The 23,854-nt window shown below is 40.2% G+C and overlaps 1 protein-coding gene across 14 annotated transcripts in view; it reads right to left on the reverse strand.

Moving 5' to 3' along the window:
* Positions 1-23,854, reverse strand: part of setd5 (SET domain containing 5) — a 165,767-nt gene that overhangs the window by 59,491 nt on the left and 82,422 nt on the right. For all 14 annotated transcript variants that reach the window (XM_048547472.1, XM_059649794.1, XM_048547475.1 and 11 more), the window contains 8 exons: positions 17,002-17,213; positions 16,483-16,541; positions 15,565-15,752; positions 9,185-9,223; positions 4,104-4,343; positions 3,382-3,530; positions 2,789-2,906; positions 81-190 (listed from right to left, as the gene is read on the reverse strand). In XM_048547472.1, the coding sequence (XP_048403429.1) occupies positions 81-190; positions 2,789-2,906; positions 3,382-3,530; positions 4,104-4,343; positions 9,185-9,223; positions 15,565-15,752; positions 16,483-16,541; positions 17,002-17,213 (1,115 nt within the window). The remainder of the gene's footprint in view (positions 1-80; positions 191-2,788; positions 2,907-3,381; positions 3,531-4,103; positions 4,344-9,184; positions 9,224-15,564; positions 15,753-16,482; positions 16,542-17,001; positions 17,214-23,854) is intronic.

A 23,854-nucleotide genomic window follows, 5' to 3' on the forward strand; every position in this document is an offset into this window, starting at 1 on the left:
AGTCTTTCTAAAAAGTGAATAGCATAAGCACCAAGCCTTTTCTGTACAACAGTGGTTCTGATAAAGCTGATTTTACTTACCAACTGCTGTATTCATAGTCAAAGCCAATGGTCACCTCATTGTCCTTTGGGATGTTTGTGATGGCATATATACAAAGGTGGATCATCCCATCAGCAATCATGTGCCGCACCTAGGGGACACAATATTCATGTTGTAGCTCGTTTATTTTTCTCTTATGAACCTTAACTAGGTCAAACCCAATTTATCTCATTTGCTGCCTTCACATTTTCGTACAGTTTTTCTCAGTTAGCTGAATTGGTGCCAAGGGGTTACCAAACTAAGAACATAAATAGGGGCTATAATTCTTGCCAAAAACACCAATTAAACTTGAGTAACGATCATAAAATAATTACGCAACCATGGGGGTGGTGGTTGAGGAGGGGTGTCGGGGAAGATTGTCAGTGGTGTAACTGACAATGCTCTGAGGATGCAGGTTCAAATCTGGTTTGGTAGTATCCCTTCAGGAAAAAAATCTGCCAACCACAGGTGGTCTGACCTACATGCAACTCAGGACCCACAAAAGTGTGTTTCACTCTTCAATTCCCTCAAAAATGGCCTGGCAAGTTACAAAGGTAAAGGCAAAGTTGCCATAGTCCCAGAGGACCAAAGGGCTGCTCTGCTATTAAAGAGGTATATCTTTTTAACCTGAGGGCTACCACACCTCATATGAGGTCAGGAAGGCAAGACTTTCATGATGTTCTCAGTCAGAACAGGAATTGAACTCGGCCTGTTGGCGTCACTGCATTAAAAACTAGCCACCCAGCTAACTAAGCTAACCGATTCTGTGGTGATTATGCTACTGGATGATGGTATATAAAGTTAAACAAATTTAACAAAGACATTACATTACCAGGGATTTTACTTTAATTCCCAAAATGTTTTCAAATACTGAATATGTTGTCACTGGAGAATTATAATGTAATTTATGTTAAAAAGTGTTTTGTCAGTTAAATCTAACCAGAGCTTTAGTAAAACAGAACAGTGCACAATGAGACTTAGAGATTCCAGTGACCGTTAGCACCAAATACAGTAAATGAATGATGAGATGATTTTTGAGAGCTCTGAACAAGATGTCTGTCTACAATAAACTTTGAAAGATGGGAGAATTGTTCTGAATGACGAGTCTGCTGAACGGAGGGGCAAGCGTAGGTCCTGCTCAAATTATACGAACAAGAGGCACGAAACCTTCAGTCAGCCAGTTAGCTTGATCTAGAAGGAAGTCTAACCTTAGGAAACGTAAGTTCATTCAGCTGAAACCCAAATCTGATTTAATTTCAAGGGGTGGTCAAAAAAATTTAAACAAGATTGTTCCATAAAAAGATAGTTTTGCTAATTTGCATTGTTTTCCTTCTGTTGAATTAATTAAACCAGGATGAGATTTGCTTTGCATTTTTGTTTTAGAACTGCTGTCTATAAAACAAAGTAGATTAATAATTTGTTTGTTATCTCTATAAAGTGTGGAGCTGGATGAACACAGCAGGCCAAGCAGCATGTTAGGAGCACAAAAGCTGACATTTCGAGCCTAGACCGTTCATCAGAAAAGCCTCTTTGCCTCCACTGCCCCTTCAATCTGGCATATCCTCTGTCCAGATTTGAACAGGTTGATTAGAAACATATCTGAACAGGGTGATTAGAAAAACAGGTTAAATTTTTCTTGAATATTAGCAATGTGACAAGTACTATCCAAGACTTAGACTCACACTTGTTGACAGAGTTAGAAGCTTTATCAGGTAACATCTATTATAGAGTATCATATGGCTGTGCTGTTAAAGAGACAAACTTAACCACAGCATAAAAATTCCTGGAGCCATTACTTGGGATTCTCCAGGAGACAAAAAAGTCTACCTGCAGTTTCAACAGTTTGGGGAGACAAAGAAATGGAGACTAAAACAGTGAGGAGTGAGGTAGAGATTTTTTTGTGTCTGAGCAAAATACTTTCTTCATTATCTCATTTTGGAGAAGATAAGACAACACAATGTTTAGTTCAGGAAGCTCTTTGGAAAACTTTGTACCACAATTAAGTTAATTAATTTTATGTAAATACCAAAGTTGCCTATTCAAAAGTCTAGACATCTACAATTAACTGTCCAATAAGTGAGAAAACTCAAGAAGAGTAATGTGACATTATGGGCTGGGGGGAGGAAATAGTGGGTAACTCTTGACTCTTCCTCTGACAGTGTGGTGGAATAGTCTAGGTTGGGCGTAACTTGCCAACAAATATACCTAAATATTACTAACAGTGATCATTCTCCATGCTCATCCTGGCCAGTAAAGTGACAACAATCTAAAATCTATTTGCAGTAGTCAAACCAATGGATTTTTGCAAAATGCTGCTAGCCTATGAAGGGTGTAATTTCTGCAGTTTACAAATTAAATGTAATCAAATGTTAACATCATGATCCAATTTAGGTTTCTTATAGCTTGGACTTGTTTCACACAAGGTTGATTATAGACAGACTCATCTTTACAACAGTGCTGCTTCATAATTCAATATCTTAATCTATGACCTCACAAATATCACGTTCAGAAGCAACACATTAAAACAAAGCTTACATTTAAAAAAATATTTTTATAGGAATACAAACAACATTTTTACTCAGAAGCACAGTATTGTGGTTGGCATGGTTAACTTTTAATCATATTTGAAAAAAATAATTGCAGCACACTTCATGGTTATAACCTATTTCATTGAACAGGCAGAAATGTCCAGGTAATCAGAAAAACAGACCTCTGCATTGGGGGCACAGGATCTTCTAATAAACCGAGCATCATTCCCAAATGTTCTAGCATCGACACACATTTCCACTTCATTGAATTTTGAGTAGAACAGCACAAACGGGTAGGGTCTGTAAGGCAAGGTAGCAAGCAAGATTTTTGTAACCATGCATTGGAACTTAACCTCCCAAAATACCTTTCTTCATAGGAGAGCTGAATTAATCAATATTGTCAGTATTTTCAACCACAGGTTGAAAGGAATAGATAATTCACACTGTTTGGCTTTCTTTAAAGAGGTGTGAAATGTAAAGTTAATGTTTATCGAAGCACTATGTCAAGTTTAGTTTACTTTCCATTACTCTTACTAAAAATCTGCTCCGACAAATCCCTATTTATAGCAATAGAGATGTCGTAATTAATTCACTATATAATGCAATTTATTTTCTGTTGAGTTCGCTTTTCAAAGAGAGATAAAAAGATGCATTGTTAGAAATAAAGTTCCGAATCAACTTCAATAGTTATGACAAAGCTCCAAATTGTCTCAATTTTGAGATAGTAAAACTCACAAAAGGTAGTATTGCATGTGAGTCTCTAATAATGTCTTACCTTTTAAAGAAATGTCCATTAACTTCAAACTGCTGCCTTAGCATCACCTTACCACGGTATTCGATAATAAGTATGCCTGGTGTTAGATCTCTGGCTGCTCGCAAAATTTTGCGATGACGTTGAACTCTCGTGACTTTACCAAGCTGTAGCTATCAACAGTAGGAAAATAGTACAATAAAGTTATTATTTTGCTAATTATTTAGAATATCCAACTGACTTGGTTGGCTTTCACAATATAAAAGAATAATTTAGGTGAATGAAAATAAAATAAACTAAATATTTGTTAATTTTCTAAAACAAATTGTAAGTGTAATATTATAAATTAAACTGCATATCCTGAGGGACTATCTGGTAGATTCACTAACGTTCAAGTTTATAGCAGTAGGCAGGAATATGAGGTAATTAGATCAGCCACCATCTTAATGAATGGGAGGGCAGACTCAAAGGGCCGAGTGGCCTACTTCTGCTCCCAAATTGTGTTTTCGTATTCCCAAGTCAGCAGAAGGTTGTTTAAGTCAGAAATAGGGCAGGAAGAAATCTATAAGCTAGCAGCGAATGCTGAATTTAGAGCTAATCTTTAATCAGTCTTACGTTCATTTGCAAAATGAAGTAATACATAGATAAACTTGAAACGCAACCACTCTTTTTATTTGCTCAATTGAAATCTGAGTTAATGCTCTCTACCAGCGTATAACTAAATTTGAAACACAGTTAACACTTACCTGCATCTGAGAGCCCAGAACTGTATTGTTACAGGCTAGTTCAGTTTTATTAATAGTATCCAGCACATTTTTTCCCACAGCATCCTTCATGGTTAATCGATACAATTCTAAAAGGTTCTGTACATCTGCACTGTACTGATTTGCAAAAGATTCCTCGTACTGATCTGTCCAGAGGCGGATCCTGTTCTCCCAACCCTCTGCTGTATTTTCATCCAGTGCATGAGCTTCTGACAGTGAGTTCTAAATATAAAATTCAGCAAAATTGAACAAACTAAACATGTTTCAGTACTGAAAAAAACGACTGATGAGAGAAATGTAAATTTTTTACATTTAGTTTCGGAATATTACTTGACTTAAAAATTGTGAGTAGAACTGTAATTTTAAATTCTCACCTCCCCCCTCCCCCATCCATTGCTGGCAATCGCTGGTGGCCACAACATATGTAAATTGTTTTATTTAGAACAGCTAAATCCTTGTAAAGTTGAGAAGTATTTTTGTCTGATATCAGTCATTCCATTTTGGATCTTGTCATACTAGGCTGTGATTTAATTTACATAACCATGCCGAAGCTGCCAAAATTCAGAACCTGTGGTGAACATAACTAGGTAGCCAAATACATACAATGCAAGGAAGTAAAAGAACTGGAACTCAGACTTGTGGTTCTCATAATCTGATCTCACTGATTTAAGTAAATTGAACAAATAACTCAAGAAAACTATCCACTTCCCTTCCTATTCGCAATTACATGAAAAAAGCCAAACACAGACAATGCTTATGTACTTTTGCTGAGTTGGCTCAAGAGCTGTGTTGGCAAAGCCCTAGCAGCGCAGGATCTCTGCAGTCTCTGGATATAACATAATACATATTTTTGATTGCAAAGCTCTTGGAAAACCAAGGTAAAGCATGCCCTGACATATTTAAGAGTTTCAAAAGGAGATAAAGACAATAAGTAATGATTAGCCTCCAGGCTTTAGACTTTACAAGTCTGATGACTATGAAATGTTAAAAAGACTGAAGATTGAGCTTCACAATTGCAAAGCTGCGAGGAGATGGGGAATAATAATTATTGATAGCATGTAGGCCATTCAAAAACAAACTGGAGAAAGAATAATTAGAGATACAGATAAAGAAACTTCCCAAAACAAAATAGAACTTCTTGAAAGATTTGGATGACTGCTTCATTTTAAATCACTGCTGGTCATGCGGAACGCAAATACTGCTGGAAAGACATTTCATTGGAACTAATGATTTTGTACTCATCAGGAAATTTTGAAAGAAATATCCGGCCATGTGAATCTGCGAACTGAAGTCATTGGATACTTAAGAGCAAAGGAAAAATGGATTATTTTTCTTCTGGGATAATGGGAACTGCAGATGCTTGGCTCAGTGAAATGAGCCAGTTCATTCAAGTGGCCCTGCACCTCCACTGATTAAACACATACGATCTTTTGGGACCACCTATTCAAAGCAACCTTTTGTTGACATTTACTGGTGCTGATGGAAACCGAATACAACATACACAGAATCTGAAGGGGCTGCCTACTAGATGGGCAGGACAGCATCTTGGTTAGCAGCTGTGCAACTGATAGAACCTCTTTCATAATCTTCCCAGGACCAGTTTGTTTGTTATCCTAGAAAGTGCTTGGGAAGTGTGATCTGCACTCTTCCTTATGAAGGAAGGAGCAATTAATATACTTATTTTAACTCCTACTTAACAATTGATTTGTTAAGAGAGAAGAGGGAAGTTTAGGGGGCATAACGTTAATGCAAAGTATTTCCATAGCTGTACGTTTTCAAAGCAAATTAGATCTATATTCTTTGCATTAGTTTCATATTTCTACTGCCATGCAGATTTAATTTTTTAAGGCCTTGCGATTGAAACACCTCTGATGTTGGGTACCAATGAAACCTGTTTGCTTCTCTAAGCAAGCTTTGCTTTCGAATGACGAAAAGCAGCAATTTTCAGCAGGAAATAATGGCTGTCATCAGCCGAGTTCTGTTTCATATTTGATTGGCAAGAACCCATCTTTGCCCAGATCTTCTAGATCAGCAGCCAGGGCTCCACAGACTCTGCCGATTTAGATGAAAGATGATTAAGGACACACAGGATTTTTTTCTGCCTGTACCTTGCACTCCTCTGGATGTTGATTGACAGCCAGAGACTTTTTCCTAGGGTGGATAGCTATTACGAGGGGGCATAGTTTTAAAGTGAGTGGAGGTAGATATAAGGGAGACATCAGAGGTAGGTTCTTTACTTAGAGAGAAGTAACGGTGTGGAATGCGTTGCCAGAGAGCATAGTGGAGTCGACCTCATTAGGGTCATTTAAGCAGCAATTAGATAGGCATATGGATGATAGTATAACGTAGGGGTGGAGGTTAGATAGACCTTAGGATTAGGGTAGAAGTTCGGCACAACATTGTGGGTCAGAGGGCCTGTACTGTGCTGTACTGTTCTATGTTCTATGTTCTAATACAAATTCAAGGGGAAAATAAACACTTTTACTGCCAGTGTTGAGTTGGCTAACCCTAACCCTAACCTGGCCAAAGAAACACTGACTACACTATTAGAAGAACCAAAGATACATACACCAGACACCACCAACCTCATCAGCAAGGACATCATCATCAAGCTAGTGGACCTATGCCTCACCACCCACTTCACTTTCAATAACAAAACCTACAGACAAACCAATGGTACACCCATGGGATCTCCAATATCAGGGTTCTCAGCAGAGGCAGTAACGCAGAGACTCAAACAAACAGCTCTGCCAATCATCCAACCCAAACTGTGGGTCCGCTATGTAGATGACACCTTTGTCATCACTAAACAAAACAAATTAGAGGAAACCTTCAAGACCATCAATAATACCCTGAACTGACATAACATTCACAAAAGAGGAGGAAAACAACAACAAACTGCCATTCCTAGATGTCACAGTAGAGCGAACAGTCAATGGGGAACTTCAAACCAGTGTCTACAGGAAAACAACACATACGGACCAAATACTGAACTACAGGAGCAACCATCCCAACACTAACCAAACGAAGCTGCATGAGAACATTATTCCAACGAGCCACCACACACTGCAGCACAGAGGAACTACGAAGAGCAGAAGAAAATCACCTACACTGCGTATTCAAAAAGAGCGGGTACCCAATGAACACAGTCTGTCGATTTCTCAGCAACAAACTCAAACTAACAGACAAAACGGGCTCAGAAACCATAACCACTCTCCCCTACATCAAAGACATTTCCGAAATGACTGCCAGACTACTCGGACCCCTTGGCATCAGTGTAGCCCACAAACCCACCAACACACTAAAACAGCAGCTAATGAACTTAAAAGACCCTATACAGACAACAAGCAAAACGAACGTCATCTACAAAATACCTTGCAAGAACTGCGTCACACCCTACATTGGACAAACAGGCAGAAAGCTAGCCACCGGGATATATGAACATCAACTAGCCACAAAAAGACATGATCCACTATCACTAGTATCCTTACATACAGATGAGGAAGGACACCACTTTGATTGGGACAACACATCCATCCTAGGACAAGCCAAACAGAGACACGCACGAGAATTCCTAGAAGCGTAGCATTCCAACCGGAACTCCATCAACAAACACATTGGCTCCAAATCAATCTACCATCCCCTGAGAAAAAGAACAGGAAATGACATCACCAATCCAAGAAAACCTAAACAGATAAATAGAAAGCGGGACATAACACTAGCACTTCACCGGAGGCTCACTGTTGATGTTACCTAGAATGGTGACGAAACAGCTGAAAAATAGCCTTCCAGCTCAGCGAGCAAACTCACATCCAGAAACTCAATCTGAGCTACAAATCTTCTCAAAACTCACTGAACTCTGACTTATTGAGGCACTGCCATGGGCAATACAGCCATTAATGCTGAGTGACAGCCAACAGCCAGACTTGGTTCAATTTAAAACAAACAGGTTGGCTCTGGTTGGTCAAGGCATTGCCCTGAGAAATAAACCAGCAAATCACGTCAAGTTGAAACAGGTGTCATGTTTGTGTTCTTCCTGGCTGCAAAGACCAGGGTCCTATGTATTATTACATGTAGATTCCAGTGCACAAAAAGTGTGCCACACTGTAAGCCTGACTGACAATGGTAAATTGGTTGCCAGCCTAAAAGTTTGCACATTCAGGATTATCCAGCAAAGATTGTTTAATTGCAAAATCATCTCCAATGATAGATTGTGTGTTGCAGGGTTTTCAAGTAACGGTGGATTGGGTACAGTCAGCATCTTGCTTGTTGCAAGCAGCCAAAGGGACAGCTTGTTTGATACAATCTGCCAGTCTTTGGGTCATAAAACCCGTCTGCCTGACATCACACTGGCACTGAAATTCATATATCAGTTAAGGACTGTCAGGTGGGCTCAAGCTGTTGGGTAATTACATGCACTGGAAGCTAGAAAGGTTAATACATAAGGCATCATTCTTTGCATATAGAACATGCACATCCATTGCCTCAATTCCAACACAACAAAATAGGTGACAGCCATTTCTTGGTTCATTTCTCAGGCAATGTCTGATCAATTAGAGTAAAGATATTTGGTTTAAAATTTAACAAGACTGGTTGTTGATTGCCATTCACATTAATGGTGCATTCCCCACAATCATGCCTCTACCAGAGTCCACTTGCCAGTCTGCACTCTTCTCTCATGCTTATATAAATGTTTTTCTCTTGAATGTGTTTTCATATGAAATGTCCTGATGAGGTGCAAGATGCAACAACTTTGACATAATGAATATTTTTTCCAACAACGCTTTAGTTTACTTTTTTAAAAAAAGACAAAAGGTTGTCATGAGCTATCAAGGCTTGGGGCACAGTGGACAAAAGAAAAATATTGCAATATGGTTATTTACAAATCAACCAGAAATTAACAAATTATGTCTAACAGCTTTAAGTGGGAAGTGGTCCAGCCTTATTAATGATTCAAAACTTAATCTGAAAATGGTTGCATATATTTTTACGTAATCAAAATCTGCCAATTTCAAAAGACCAGAAGAAAGTCTGACACTGCAAATCTACCATTCTATCCTTACCTTCATCCTCATGGATCTTCTGGATCCTTCACGAAAGGCCTGCAGATAACAAAATCTTAAATGATTATTTTGCAATGCTGTAAACGGCTAATCAACCTTGCGCAGCCAGGTGTAAGACCCCATATCAGGAACATTTTTCAAAATAAAAGAAAACCTCAACAAAACACACGAGTCAGAGTCAACCAAGCACCAGCTTAGATGAGTGATCATCCATTTAAAGTCTCAACTCTTTAACAAACAGAGATTTAGATGGAAATATAAAAGATAGCTCTATTTATATACTGTATGTTCCCTCAGAGACAAATAACCACATTTTCAGCATAGCAACTGCTGTTACGTAATTAACATAGTGGTGAACAAAGCAAGTTCCCTACATGGTTTCTTAACTGGGCTTAATATATTAAATTACATTTCAAAGTTTTGTTCCTGGTATAGTCCAGTGATATTTGTTTTCTAGGAGTTAATTATAGTACCTGGTACAGGAAATGGAACAATCATTTATTTCAATGTCTCCAATCTGCAGTGAAAATCCGCTAATCCCTATCCCCTATCTCCATCACGACCCTCATTGCACCCAGTGTCTGTACAGTCGATGCAACATATTATGGCAAATTTAAAGTACTGTGGCTATTTCTCCTTACTGCACAGTAAAAGATAAATGTACTGACTGTGCATCTTAAATTCTTCTGCTAAATTAGATGCCCCAAATTTGATTTGGGAATGATCTGTTTTCAAATACTGTCATGTAGAGAAAATCCCCTGCAAATATTGATACATTTCTAAGGACCTTGCTTCTACTTCTAAAAAAATCAAACCATGGAAAGAAATGCTGTCATTGCTGACTTGTCTTTTGTTAGATTAAAGCTACAGAAGAAAATGACATTAAGAGAGTCGAACACAAAATTGTGAGGCTCACGAGGCTTAACACCAGATGAACTAAACCTTGCGGACCTTGGGAAATCTGCTTCCCAACCTTTTAGAGCTGTACAGATAAAATCACAGAAGGAAGCCATTTAATGTTATACATGCATGCTGAATGGCTGAAGGAGCAAATCAATTGGCAAAACATTTTTACATGTTTCCTGGAGCCCTGCAGTCTTCCTGTTCAGATAATAATTCCTTCCTGAATACCTTGAAACTGCCTCCACCAGATGTTCAGATAGTGTATTTCAGATCTAATCACTTACATTTGGGGAAAAAAAATTGTTCACGTCACCATGAGATAGTAAGAACTGCCAGAGCTGGAATCAGAGACAACACAATGTGGAGCTGAAGGAACACAGCAGGCCAGGCAACATAAGAGGAGCAGTTTTGGGTCGGGACCCTTCTTCAGAAATTCTGGATTTCTTCAGGGTTCCTGAAGAAGGGTCCCAACTTTCCTGCTCCTGGGACGCTGCTTGGCCTGCTGTGTTCCTCCAATTCCACATTGTTATCTCTGTTCAGGTCCCGTTGTTGCTTTTGTTGATTACTTTAAATTTGAGCACTCTAGCTCGCATCCTGTTTATCAATAGGAAACATTTTCCCTATCTACTTTATCCAGACCCTCATAATTTAGGATCTCTCTATCAGACCTCCTCTTAATCTTCCCCTCTCCAAAGGGAAACAATGACAAATTCTTCAATCTATTTTCATCGGTTCCTTATCCCTGGAACCACTCATGAATCTTTTTGGCACTCTCCCTAATGCCTAGACATTGAGTCAATCATACAGTATGGAAACAGATCATTTGGTCTGACTTGTCAATGCCAACCAGGTTTCCCAAACTAAACTAGGCCCACTTGCTTGCATTTGGCCTATGTCCCTTTAAACCTTGCCTATCCGTGTATCTGTCCAAACGCCTTTTAGATTTTGTAACTGTACTAGCCTCTACCACTTCCACTGGCAGTTCATTTCAAAAACAAACCACCTGGTGTCTGAAAAAATTGCCCCACAGGTCCTTTTTACATTGTTTTCCTCTCACCTTAAAAATATGCCTCTCGTTTCGAAATCCACCATCTGAGAACATAGAAAAGTACAGCACAGTACAGGCCCTTCAGCCCACGATGTTGTGCTGTGGAATAATCCTAATCCAAAACTAAAATAACCTAACCTACATTCCCCTCAATTCACTGCTGTGCATGTGCATGTCCAGCAGTCGCTTAAATGTCACTAATGACTCTGCTTCCATGACTACCACTGGCAAACTATTCCATGCGCTCACAACTCTCTGGTGAAGAGAGGAAAGTACTTTGCTTTTCATCTTATCTATGCCCCACATGATTTTACAAAACTCTATAAGGTCACCCCTTAACCTCCTACGCTCCAGTGAAACAAGTCCCAGCCTTTCCAGCCTCTCCTTATAACTCAAACCCTCTAATCCTGGAAATTTTCTGGTAAATTTTCTCTGAGCTCTTTCCAATTAAAAAAATCCTTCAATAGCAGGGCAACCAGATTGCCACATAATACTCCAGAACAGGCCTCGCCAACATCCTCAACATGATGCCCTAACTTCTATACTCAACGGTCTGCACAACGAAGGTAAGCCTGCTAAATGCTTTCGTAACCTCCCAGTCTGACTGTGATGTAATTTTCAAAGAACTATCTATGTGAACTCCTCGGTCTCTCTGTCTGACAACACTACCCAGGGTCTACCATGAACTGTACAAGTCCTGCCCTGGTTTGCTTTATCAAATGCAATACCTCACATTAATCCAAATTAAACTCCATCTGCGACTCCTCAGCCCAAATGACCTCAGAGTTGGATGCAATACTCCAGTATAGGCTGAACTAGTGTGCTAAACAAGGTTAAAACACCAGCAACCACCATGTCCCTATTAATAAAGTCCTAGGATGCTGTATGTTTTCTTAACTCTTTCCATCTGTCCTGCCACCTTCATTGATTTGTATACAATTATATCCATATCTCTCAGGTCTGGCACCCTTTTTAAAATTGCACACTTTGTTTTATATTGTTTCTCTGTAGTCTTCCAACACAATGAATCACTTTAGACTTCCCTGCATTAAATTTCATTTGCCACTTGTCACTCATCTGTCCAATCCAACAAATTTTCTGCATACTTTGAAACTCAACATTATCCTTCTCAAAATTCACATTACTTTCATGTTCAATATTCAGTCTGTAAATTTTGAAACTGTGCCATAAATACTAAGGTGTTGGACATTATTCAATTTCAGAAAGAACATGGGTCTTGACGTCAAATCCTAGCGAACATAATTATATGTTTCCTTCCAGTCTCAAAGTCACCCATTAAACACTAAATTCTGTTTTCTATCACTCATCCATTTTGTATTCATATTGGTACTGACACTTATTTTATGAGATATAACTTTGTTCAAATTGTACAGAAATCCATTTACACAACATCACTATCTTCACAAATCCTCAGTTACATCAAAAACCTTCAAGCTAAATATGAGCAGCACACTGGCTCAATGGTAAGCATTGCTGCCTCATGTCGCCAGGGATCCAGGTCTGGCTCCAGCCTCTGGCAACTTTCTAAGCAGAGTTTGCACATTTTCCCCATGTCTGCATGGTTTCCTCTGGGTGCTCCGGTTCCTCCCACAGTCCAAAGATGTGGGGTTTAGGTTTACTGGCCATGCTAAGTTGCTCATTGTGTCCACTGATGTGCAGGCTAGGTGGGTTGGCCATAGGAAATGCAGGTTTGCAGGAATAGAGAAGGGGGTTGGGTCTGGGTGGCATGCTGTTTTGAGGATTGGCGTAAATTCATGGGCCAAATGGCTTGCTTCCACTGGTAGGGGTTCTATGAAATAAACATGATTTTCCCTAAACTAATCTATAGTGGCTTTCTCTAATTAGCATGCATTTGTTCAAGTTAATTATTCAGTTTAAGATGGGTTCCTGTGTCCAATATTTTATGGACTTGAGCTTAAAGTATTGTGGGTGCCTAGATTTTTTTTAAGCAAGTGAATGAAAGGACATTGGAATTTTTTTTTAATGCAAGGGGGTTCTTAGAAGCTGCACTGTCATAGATAATGCTGAGCTTGATGCTTGAATACACTTTAAGGGGAGCACTTATTTTTACCTCAGTTTTATGGCTATTCCATTTGAACTGTATTTTGCAGTCTTAAATTTCAGTTAAGAAGGTTTGACGAAAAGAACTGCTCAGCTCGTATCTCCTACTACTGAGGCAGTTTTATAGTGAATCCAGTGTGAAACCTGATTATTCTGACAGAATAGTGACTGGAAGACCTCTTGATACTGTGTTTCCAAGCAGGGTGCATCTGCCAGGTGCCCTGAGAAATCTGGCTATGTTGGTGACATGTCTCTACACATGCTTAAACATCACATGGACAGCCATCTGAACATTCCACACCTTACCTTTTTTAACTCCCTTTAAGAACTAAAACTTAGACAAATATTTCCAGAAGTGAATTGCTGCAGATAGAAATCTATTCTTTACTCTTTTTGCAGTGTGATTGGGGTGTGTTTGTGTGTGTAGGCCTGTGCTTGGGGTTATTGAGAGTAGTAAGCATTTCCATTGCCACATGACAAACTGTGTAGTAATCAGCTTTTTATCTTCTTGTAATATGATTTTTAAGAACAGATCACCAATTTGTTGTTTATTAAAGAAATCTATTTGATAGATCATTATATTCCAAATACAATATAGAAAAAGCATGCAACTGGTCATGTTGGGAACAAGATAAAACAATTAAATTTTGAAAGACTAACAGCTTACAGAAAGATACTGCAGCTCTTCCCAACTCAATTATAACAGAACTTTCACCACCACTGACCTTAAATTTATTGGCTTGCTGTTGTTGGACTTATTTTTACAACATTTTTGAACAGTGTTTCAAAGTTTCTAGCTTGAGACCTCTGACACCAACCTAAAGTCTATAAAAGATTGTAAAATTACGGTCAATGCCCCCACAATTTCCGCTCTCACTTCCTTCAGCATCTCTGGATGCATCCCATCTCACCATGGTGTCTTTTCAGTGTCTATCATTTCATATCTTTTAATTCCTAATTAATACCCCATACATCAATTTTAAACCCTTCAAGTATTAAATTATCCCTTTCTTACTGATCTGGGAAGCATCTTCTTATTAGAAACAAATTCAAAACATTCACTTCATGCCTCCATCTTGCCTCCATGCGTAAATTCTCTCTTTGGTTCTAACTGACCCCATTCCTCCTTTAAGCATTCTTCCTAATTATATGCCGACGGGAGACTTTTCAATTATTTTTTTTAAAATTAGTTACCGGTCTTGTCCCTTTCTTTGCTTTTTCAATCCTCCTCTGAACCTTCTATAAGCAGACTGGTTCTGAATTGCATTATCTAGCTGACATCTAGTCAATAAGCATACTTTTTCTTAATCCCTGCGTCTTTTGTTACCCAGGGAGCAGTAGACTCTTTTATGTCCTTTGTGGGAATATACATTGATTGTGCTAAACTCTCTCTTCTTTAAGACAGGCAATTTTTTTGTTAGTCTTGCCTGCCAAACTTTAAATCAAATTTGTCAGATTCAAATCCATTAAGTCCCATTGAAGTTTGTTTGCCCCAGTTAATTATTCTCACCCTGATTGTTCCTTAACCTTTTCCATAGCTAACTTACACATTCTGATTCAATGATTTCTGTTCCATAAATTCTCCTTGATTGATACTTGGCTGAACTCTTGACAAAGATTCAGGTCTGACAGTGCATCCTTTCAAATTGGAATGGAAAACATATTGCTATGGAAAGTTTTCCTGAAGGTCCTCTAGGAGATCACGCCCTCCTGTCTGATTTACACCACAACTACGACCACTACTATGACTATAATTGTTATTATTATTAAAATGATTTGAAAAAAGACCATAAAACTCCTTCACTGTAACTACATTATAATTCTCACACCTCACTGTAATTTCCTTGCAAAATTGTTTCTCAACATCTTTGCAGCTGCTGGAGGCAATGTGCTGAGCAATGCAATTACACCTTTCTGACACTAAACAAAAAACAAAGAAATGCAGATGCTAGAAATCGTAAACTCCTTTGTTACACCATTTTTATTCCTTGGTTCTAATATGTTTTACTTTTGAGTTATTTAAAACATTTTCTCTCTCCAGCACTGCAATATTCCCCTTCATTGATATAGCCACACCTCGTCCTTTCCTAAATTTTCAAAACACTTGAAATAATCAATATCCTTCTTTGAGGCAGATCTCTGCTACAGCTGTAATATATTTTCACAATTTCAATTTGAAAATTTATGCTGGAAGTGTAAAATTATATCTTTTCTAGTCTCTGAAGATGTGGTTTCTATTTTCAAATGTTCAAGTTGCAGAACTGACATTCTGAAGTCTTAGAAAAGTAAAACTCCACCAAAACTCTGAACCTGCACTCCATGTGCAGATGCTTCCTTTGAATACTACCTTGATTTTTTTGGTTTTGGGGGCATTTCTTGTTTTTTCTGTGCTTCTCTTTCTCTTCTTCGCCTTGGCTCTCTTTACTCGGTTGACTGTAAGTGTGATGCTTGTGGGCGTGTGTTGTGTCGCGGTGTATGACACTGTTGATGGTGAGACTTCCTCATCCCCACTCTCAGTTGCACTGCTATCTCCACCTGTGGAGAAAGATGATTTCATCCACAAATTCATTAAACAAATGAAGTCAATTTCCTGGATGACTTGTCAGCTCCATTGCCTTAACTTCAGTTGTAGATTCAAGAAATTCACTACCAAACACTGAATAACTGAGTGCATCAACAAGACTATATATACTGCACCTGTGCAATACTTTACCAAGTAGATGGAATAAGCTTTCTCTTGTCTATTTCATTAGCAGGCATTTAGCAGAATAAGCAGAATATTAAGAATATACTGTAGTTTGTGGATTGGTACACAAAGTGCGAGAGATGCCACATGGTGAATCATGAGTGATAATGTCCTAACTGAACAATTAACAATTTTAACAGTACTGCAAGCTTTTTAAGTGAACAACAGTTAAACGCTGAATGAATAAAAAAGTGTGCTTCTGAATTATTCTAAATTTTTTGAAATGAGAACTAGTCAATTTAAAAATGAAAGTGTTGCTCCAATGCAGAGCCAAAGATTGGTACCATTGTTTTAACACCTGAGGGCCACTGCATTAGTTCAACATTTTCTCACAGAATCGTATCCCAGCATTACCTCCTACCAAGTAGTTTTGAAATCACTGGTTCCATTTAAAAATGAAAAATCTACATACAGTAGAACAAAATGTAATAAAATATCATTGACAAATCACTGAGACTGTAGTCCATGTTAATAACAAATGAAAAGAAAAAAAGCATCCAAATAAATGTTTCCCCCTACCAGACACATTCTCCTGCTTCCTGCGCTGCAGTCTGATGACCTTCCGCCTGTCCAACCCCCTGTGAAAATCAACACCGATTACAACAGAATGAATTACTGATGATCAAACCTGTAACCAATAATTTTAAATCAGCATTGATTCAGCTTCTCTCAAAGAATTAGGGCACATCATTTGGATATTTAGTGTTACATTACTCCATAAAAAGTAAATTATAAAAGGAGTCATTAAGTACTACTATAAAATTGCTTCAAGAAATATTACCATTTAGTGGCATTAGTTTTCCGGTGTTTTTAAAAAATACAATCAAATCCTGAATACACAGGGTGCTGTGTGCTATTTATAAACATAAATCAACCAATGTCAAACAATAATAAAACAGCTGTTAATTGGTCTTTCATCATGATTTTTTTTCCCTTAGGAGCTGCTCCTTCAGTGAGCTCCTTTGTAGTTCATGCCAAAGCACTGAACCAACCGTGCCCGTTCAACATTTCCCTTAGATGTCTAGTGCCACTTCATACCTGCAATTTTCGCAAGCGATAATAAAACCATCCTGAGTTAAACTACAATGGCACCAAGGAATGTTCTCATCCTCAGATGAACTGTCACTATCTTCAGAATTATCATCATATCGCTGGCAACGTAGTCTATTAAGCTCTACTCGGGCAATGATGGTCTGTGGAGGTGGTGAAGCTGGAGGTGTTGGAGGAGGTGGAGCACCATAGTTGTGGTCCTTAAAACAAAAGGATAAGTCATGAAATCACAAAACAAGTGACACAGAATAGAAGAAAACAAAGAACAATGCAATATTGAGGCAAACAGGTCTGGAACAACTGACTTTTCATTTCAGTATAATTTCTTTATTACCTCAACATTACAATTCAACTTCTTTTATGCACACAATAGTCGATATAAAATGCGATTCAATTGTTTTTCAATTCATTTTCTCATTTAAACAAATATTTTAAGAAACAATGATCATACATGGGATTTTCACATGAACCATGCCTGAAGTCACACTGTCCAAATTGCAGCATAATCCAAACCAAAGAGGTCAAAACATATTCTGTACTAATTTCAATCATAGGGACATCATGTTAAATACAAGCTCGAAACATTTCTCAGATAATCTAAGAATTTGTTAACAATTTAATGGTAAAGCACACTTGGTTCTGCCATGATTTAAAGTACGACAGAAAGCTACATTCAATATATTACTATTATTACACTACCTGTATCCAAACCTTGAAATTAACTGAATAAGCAGCAGTGCAAAAGGCAGCTGAATAGCATCAATTTCCACGTATCTCTAATTCTAGCTGGAACACAGTATGGGATTTTGCTTCCCTGCTTTGTAACTTCTATTCCCTCCTCAATTTTAAATGGAATGCTCATTTAGCTTATTTCTTTCCTCATTATTTCCTGAGCATAAGCAGTAACACTGAGTGCAAACCACTTGTAACTGAGTCAAAGTATCCGAACTCTTCATCAGAGTCTCTGATAACCTCAGCCAATACTGCACCAGTGGGAAAACCATATTCTATAGGAAAACTCTGGGCTAAAACAATAAAAGCAAAGTCAAAATATATGGCTGAGATCAAGAGATAAATGGGAACTGCAGATGCTGGAGAATCCAAGATAATAAAGTGTGAAGCTGGACGAACACAGCAGGCCAAGCAGCATCTCAGGAGCACAAAAGCTGACGTTTCGGGCCTAGACCCTTCATCAGAGAGGGGGATGGGGTGAGGGTTCTGGAATAAATAGGGAGAGAGGGGGAGGCGGACCGAAGATGGAGAGAAATGAAGATAGGTGGAGAGGAGAGTATAGGTGGGGAGGTGTCCAAGTTCTTCAAGGACCATAACTTTCCGCCCCCGGTGGTTGAGAACACCCTTGACCGCGTCTCCCGCATTTCCCGCAACACATCCCTCACACCCCACCCCCGCCACAACCGCCCAAAGAGGATCCCCCTCATTCTCACGCACCACCTCACCAACCTCCGGATACAACACATCATCCTCCGACACTTCTGCATCTACAATCCGACCCCACTACCCAAGACATTTTTCCATCTCCACCCTTGTCTGCTTTCCAGAGATACCACTCTCTCCGTGACTCCCTTGTTTGCTCCACACTGCCCTCCAACCCCACCACACCCGGCACCTTCCCCTGCAACCGCAGGAAGTGCTACATTTGCCCCCACACCTCCTCCCTCACCCCCATCCCAGGCCCCAAGATGACTTTCCATATTAAGCAGAGGTTCACCTGCACATCTGCCAATGTGGCATACTGTATCCATTGTACCCGGTGTGGCTTCCTCTACATTGGGGAAACCAAGCGGAGGCTTGGGGACCGCTTTGCAGAACACCTCCGCTCGGTTCGCAATAAACAACTGCACCTCCCAGTCGCGAACCATTTCAACTCCCCCTCCCATTCTTTAGATGACATGTCCATCATGGGCCTCCTGCAGTGCCACAACGATGCCACCCGAAGGTTGCAGGAACAGCAACTCATATTCCGCTTGGGAACCCTGCAGCCCAATGGTATCAATGTGGACTCTACCAGCTTCAAAATCTCCCCTTCCCCCACCGCATTCCACAAGCAGCCCAGCTCTTCCCCTCCATCCCCCACTGCATCCCAACACCAGCCCAGCCTGTCTCCGCCTCCCTAACCCGTTCTTCCTCTCACCCATCCCTTCCTCTCACCCCAAGCCGCACCTCCATTTCCTACCAACTAACCTCATCCCACCTCCTTGACCTGTCAGTCTTCCCTGGACTGACCTATCCCCTCCCTACCTCCCCACCTATACTCTCCTCTCCACCTATCTTCTTTTCTCCATCTTCGGTCCGCCTCCCCCTCTCTCCCTATTTATTCCAGAACCCTCACCCCATCCCCCCTCTCTGATGAAGGGTCTAGGCCAGAAACGTCAGCTTTTGTGCTCCTGAGATGCTGCTTGGCCTGCTGTGTTCATCCAGCTTCACACTTTATTATCTTGACTGAGATCAAGTGTGTGTTATACCAAGTGTTACCGCTTGGTGGCGTTCTATCGTGCTGAGGCTTAGTCTCAGTGACGGTGATGTCTGGGATGGTTTTTAACGGTCTCAGTGTGGAGGCAACACCACAGAAGACACTCTGATGCACCAGTACAAAGTATATTTGTTAACTGCTATTAGAGTTGACTAATTATAAAAGCAAACACATTGCACACGTTAAACTTTTGGAATAAGGTATTGAATTGACTTTCAACATGAGCCGGGTTCTCCTTTCAAATAAACTATACACACTTTAACTGTGATATTTAAACAACATTAATTTCATAAACCGGAGGAAAACAGCCTCAAATTTCTCTTTCCTTAAGCAGATGAAAACTGCATAGTCAGATTAAAAGATTTAGAACATAGAACAATACAGCACAGAACAGGCCCTTCGGCCCTCGATGCTGCCCCGACCTGTGAACTGATCTAAGCCCATCCCCCTACACTCTCATCATCATTCATATGCTTATCCAAGGATTGTTTAAATACCCCTAATGAGGCTGATTTAACTACACTGGCAGGCAGGGCATTCCACGCCTATACCACTCTCTGGTATCTTGAGGCATGCACAATCTTTAGATCAGGTAAAAAGGCAAACAGTTTGCTTCCTTGGGAAGAAAGTCACCCATAAACCATACACCTTTACAATTGCAAAGAAGACTACCCCTAATGTTGTGCTCGAGTACAGAACGAATAAAGATAGATTCTGAAGATGTATTACACCTGGAAAGTAGCCAACCATCTACGGCAGAAAGGAACTGCTGCATGGACGTTGCCAGTGATAAGTAAATAATTTGAACATAAAAACAGAAAATACTGGAAATATTCAGCTAGTTTACCAACACCTGCAGAGACAGAAACTGGGCTGGATTTTCACTTCCGAATGGAGGCGAGAACATGTTAGAGAGAGTAAAATATTTGTTTTTTTGACTGCAAATTCCAGACTCTCATCCATTTTTTGTGCGGCTTTTTTTTACTGGTCAAGCAGGAAGGTAAAGTCCTGGGGGATGCTGCTGAACAAAGAGATCTTGAAGTTCAGGTTCACAGTTCCTTGAAAGTGGGGTCGCTGCTAGATACGATAGTGAAGGTAGCGTTTGGTATGCTTTATTGGTCAGTGCATTGAGTAGAGGAGTTAGGTCGTCATGTGGTGGCTGTACAAGACACTTGTTTGGTCACTTTTGGAGCATTGCGTGCAATTCTGATCTCCCTCTAATTGGGAGGACGTTGTGAAACTAGAAAGGGTTCAGAAAAGATTTGAGGGTTGGAGGGTTTGAGCTATAGGGACAGGCTAAATTGGCTGGGGCTATTTTCCCTGGAGGGTGGAAGCTGAGCGGTAACCTTGTAAAGGTTTTCAAAATCATGAAGGCTAAGCATAGAGTAAATAGGCAAGGTCTGTTCTCTGGGGTGGAAACTCCAAACCTAGAGGGCATAGGTTTAAGGTGAGAGGGGAAAGATATAGAAGGGGCCCAAGAGGCAACTTTTTCACACAGGGTGGTGTATGGAATGAGCTGCCAGAGGAAGTGGTGGGGGTGGGAATGGATATGTGAATAGGAAGGCTTTTAGAGGGCTGTGGGCCAAATACTGGCAAATGTGACTAGGCATCAGATATGTGGTCGGCATAAACAAGGTGGACCGAAGGATCTGTTTGCATGTTGTATATCTCCATCGCTCAATGGTCATAATTGCAAACCTTGTATGGACCTCTTCTCAAGTTAGCGTTGACATTGTGAGCACCAGGAAATTTGAATTTCCTTCTTCAAATTGTGTGTGCTTGCACGTGTTGGCAGTAGATCTTGAACCCCAGAAAGAAATTTCAAGAGCCAATAGGAGAAGCCAGCTGAGATTTGTGGGATATTCTGACAGCTGTGTGTCACTTGTTTTGACTGATCCAAATCTCAATATCAGGTGCTGCATTAAAACATGCATCTCCACATCAATAATAACCTGAGGCATCTTGATAGTTGACAGTTATGAGAGTGAGGGAACACAACAATATGTCTGTGATCGGGGCTAATATCCAAGCAAACCAAGATAGGCCTTTGCACCAGCCCACTTTGACACCTGCACTCCTTGGAAACTGCCTCAGGACTCAGAAAACCCAAACCATCCTCATCCGTGCCTTTAGGAGACAGAAATATGGCAGATATGAACAAAGGTGTCAGGCTTGCGATTTGAAATTGGGAAATTGCCCAACTCACATTTCTTGCTCTTAACACAAAAATCAAGCTTAGAGTTTGCATTTCAAGTTGTGATCTTTCATCATAAATGTTTCTGGCATTTTACAATAGAAGACAACAAAAACAATTCAATTTATTTTAAATACATCAGAGATAATGGGAACTGCAGATGCTGGAGATTCCAAGATAATAAAATGTGAGGCTGGACGAACACAGCAGGGCAAGTAGCATCTCAGGAGCACAAAAGCTGACGTTTCGGGCCTAGACCCTTCATCAGAGAGGGGGATGGGGGGAGGGAACTGGAATAAATAGGGAGAGAGGGGGAGGCGGACCGAAGATGGAGAGTAAAGAAGATAGGTGGAGAGAGTGTAGGTGGGGAGGTAGGGAGGGGATAGGTCAGTCCAGGGAAGACGGACAGGTCAAGGAGGTGGGATGAGGTTAGTAGGTAGCGGGGGGTGCGGCTTGGGGTGGGAGGAAGGGATGGGTGAGAGGAAGAACCGGTTAGGGAGGCAGAGGCAGGTTGGACTGGTTTTGGGATGCAGTGGGTGGGGGGGAAGAGCTGGGCTGATTGTGTGGTGCAGTGGGGGGAGGGGACGAACTGGGCTGGTTTAGGGATGCAGTAGGGGAAGGGGAGATTTTGAAACTGGTGAAGTCCACATTGATACCATATGGCTGCAGGGTTCCCAGGCGGAATATGAGTTGCTGTTCCTGCAACCTTCGGGTGGCATCATAGTGGCAACACTGCCAACCCATCCCTTCCTCCCACCTCAAGCCGCACCTTCCTTTCCTACCTACTACCTCATCCCACCTCTTTGACCTGTCCGTCTTCCCTGGACTGACCTATCCCCTCCCTACCTCCCCACCTACACTCTCTCCACCTATCTTCTTTACTCTCCATCTTCGGTCCGCCTCCCCCTCTCTCCCTATTTATTCCAGTTCCCTCCCCCCATCCCCCTCTCTGATGAAGGGTCTAGGCCCGAAACGTCAGCTTTTGTGCTCCTGAGATGCTACTTGGACTGCTGTGTTCGTCCAGCCTCACATTTTATTATTTTAAATACATTGCAGGTTTAAAGATTGACAAATGTCAAACAATCATAACAATTTATCTTGCAAGAAAAAAGGTTTTTACTGTTTGGCAAGATTGTTTGATGAGTTGAGGCAGTGTCACAGAGAAAGTAATAGGGAACTATACCAACTGAGTAATTTAAAAAAGATGCAAAAATGCTCATTCTGTTGCAGAGTACATCCCAGCATATAATTTATGTCTAGCAAGCATAAATGAGCCATGTGACAAGTTTGAACGATTAACTTAAATTGGTTAAATTATTTCAAAAGAATAACCTGACTTTCTTTTTGAAAATGACCTTGTCCACTGAGGTAGCAAAAACTGGAGAAGCTGCAGCCAGAGACAACACAGCGTGGAGCAGGTGAGGCAGCATTGGAAGAGTAGGAAAGTTAATGTTTTAGTCGGGACCCTTCCTCGGAAAATTCACACTGTGTTGTCTCTTGTCCACTGACTTTTAATGTCTATGAACTGTAATTCCCAAATCTTTTCACTCTTCCATGTAATTTAGTTTTTTCTCCCCCTCCCCCCCCATTTGAAGAACAGTTATTTTCCTTTTATTAACACATACTAAATTCCAGTTAGTAACAATGACTTCTGCTTATTTTGCCTGATAAGTATCCATTTACAATTTCCTTTGATTCTCAAAATTATTTCCCGCACCTCACATTTCAGTAGCATCAGCAAATTATCTCTATCCAAATCACTGAAGTGCATAATAAACAGCAACAATTCCAAAACAGAACCCTGTGGAATTTCACTACCTAATACTAATCACTTTGGGATATTTTCCCCCACTCCTAATTCTCATTGCCTCCCTTTCAAATACTTTTTAATCCTTTTTTCTATCTTTCCCTAATTCACACCTGTTAAATCTGTTAAGTCTCAGTTTGTACTAGCTATTTCATATGTAGAGCTCAGGGACACATATGTCGATCTTGCTGGTTAGGCAGTGATGTCCTTTCATGTCTGTGCAATTTTTTTTCCTCTTTTAAATCAACTGCATGTTTAAGACATAAATGGCTTAAAAATGGGATTTTCCTGATGTCAATGATCAACAAAATGGTTGGATTTATCCACTGAACTTTGAATGATCTGATCA

This window comes from Stegostoma tigrinum, chromosome 11 (assembly GCF_030684315.1).
Source record: "Stegostoma tigrinum isolate sSteTig4 chromosome 11, sSteTig4.hap1, whole genome shotgun sequence".
In the NCBI taxonomy this organism is placed as follows: Eukaryota; Metazoa; Chordata; class Chondrichthyes; order Orectolobiformes; family Stegostomatidae; genus Stegostoma; species Stegostoma tigrinum.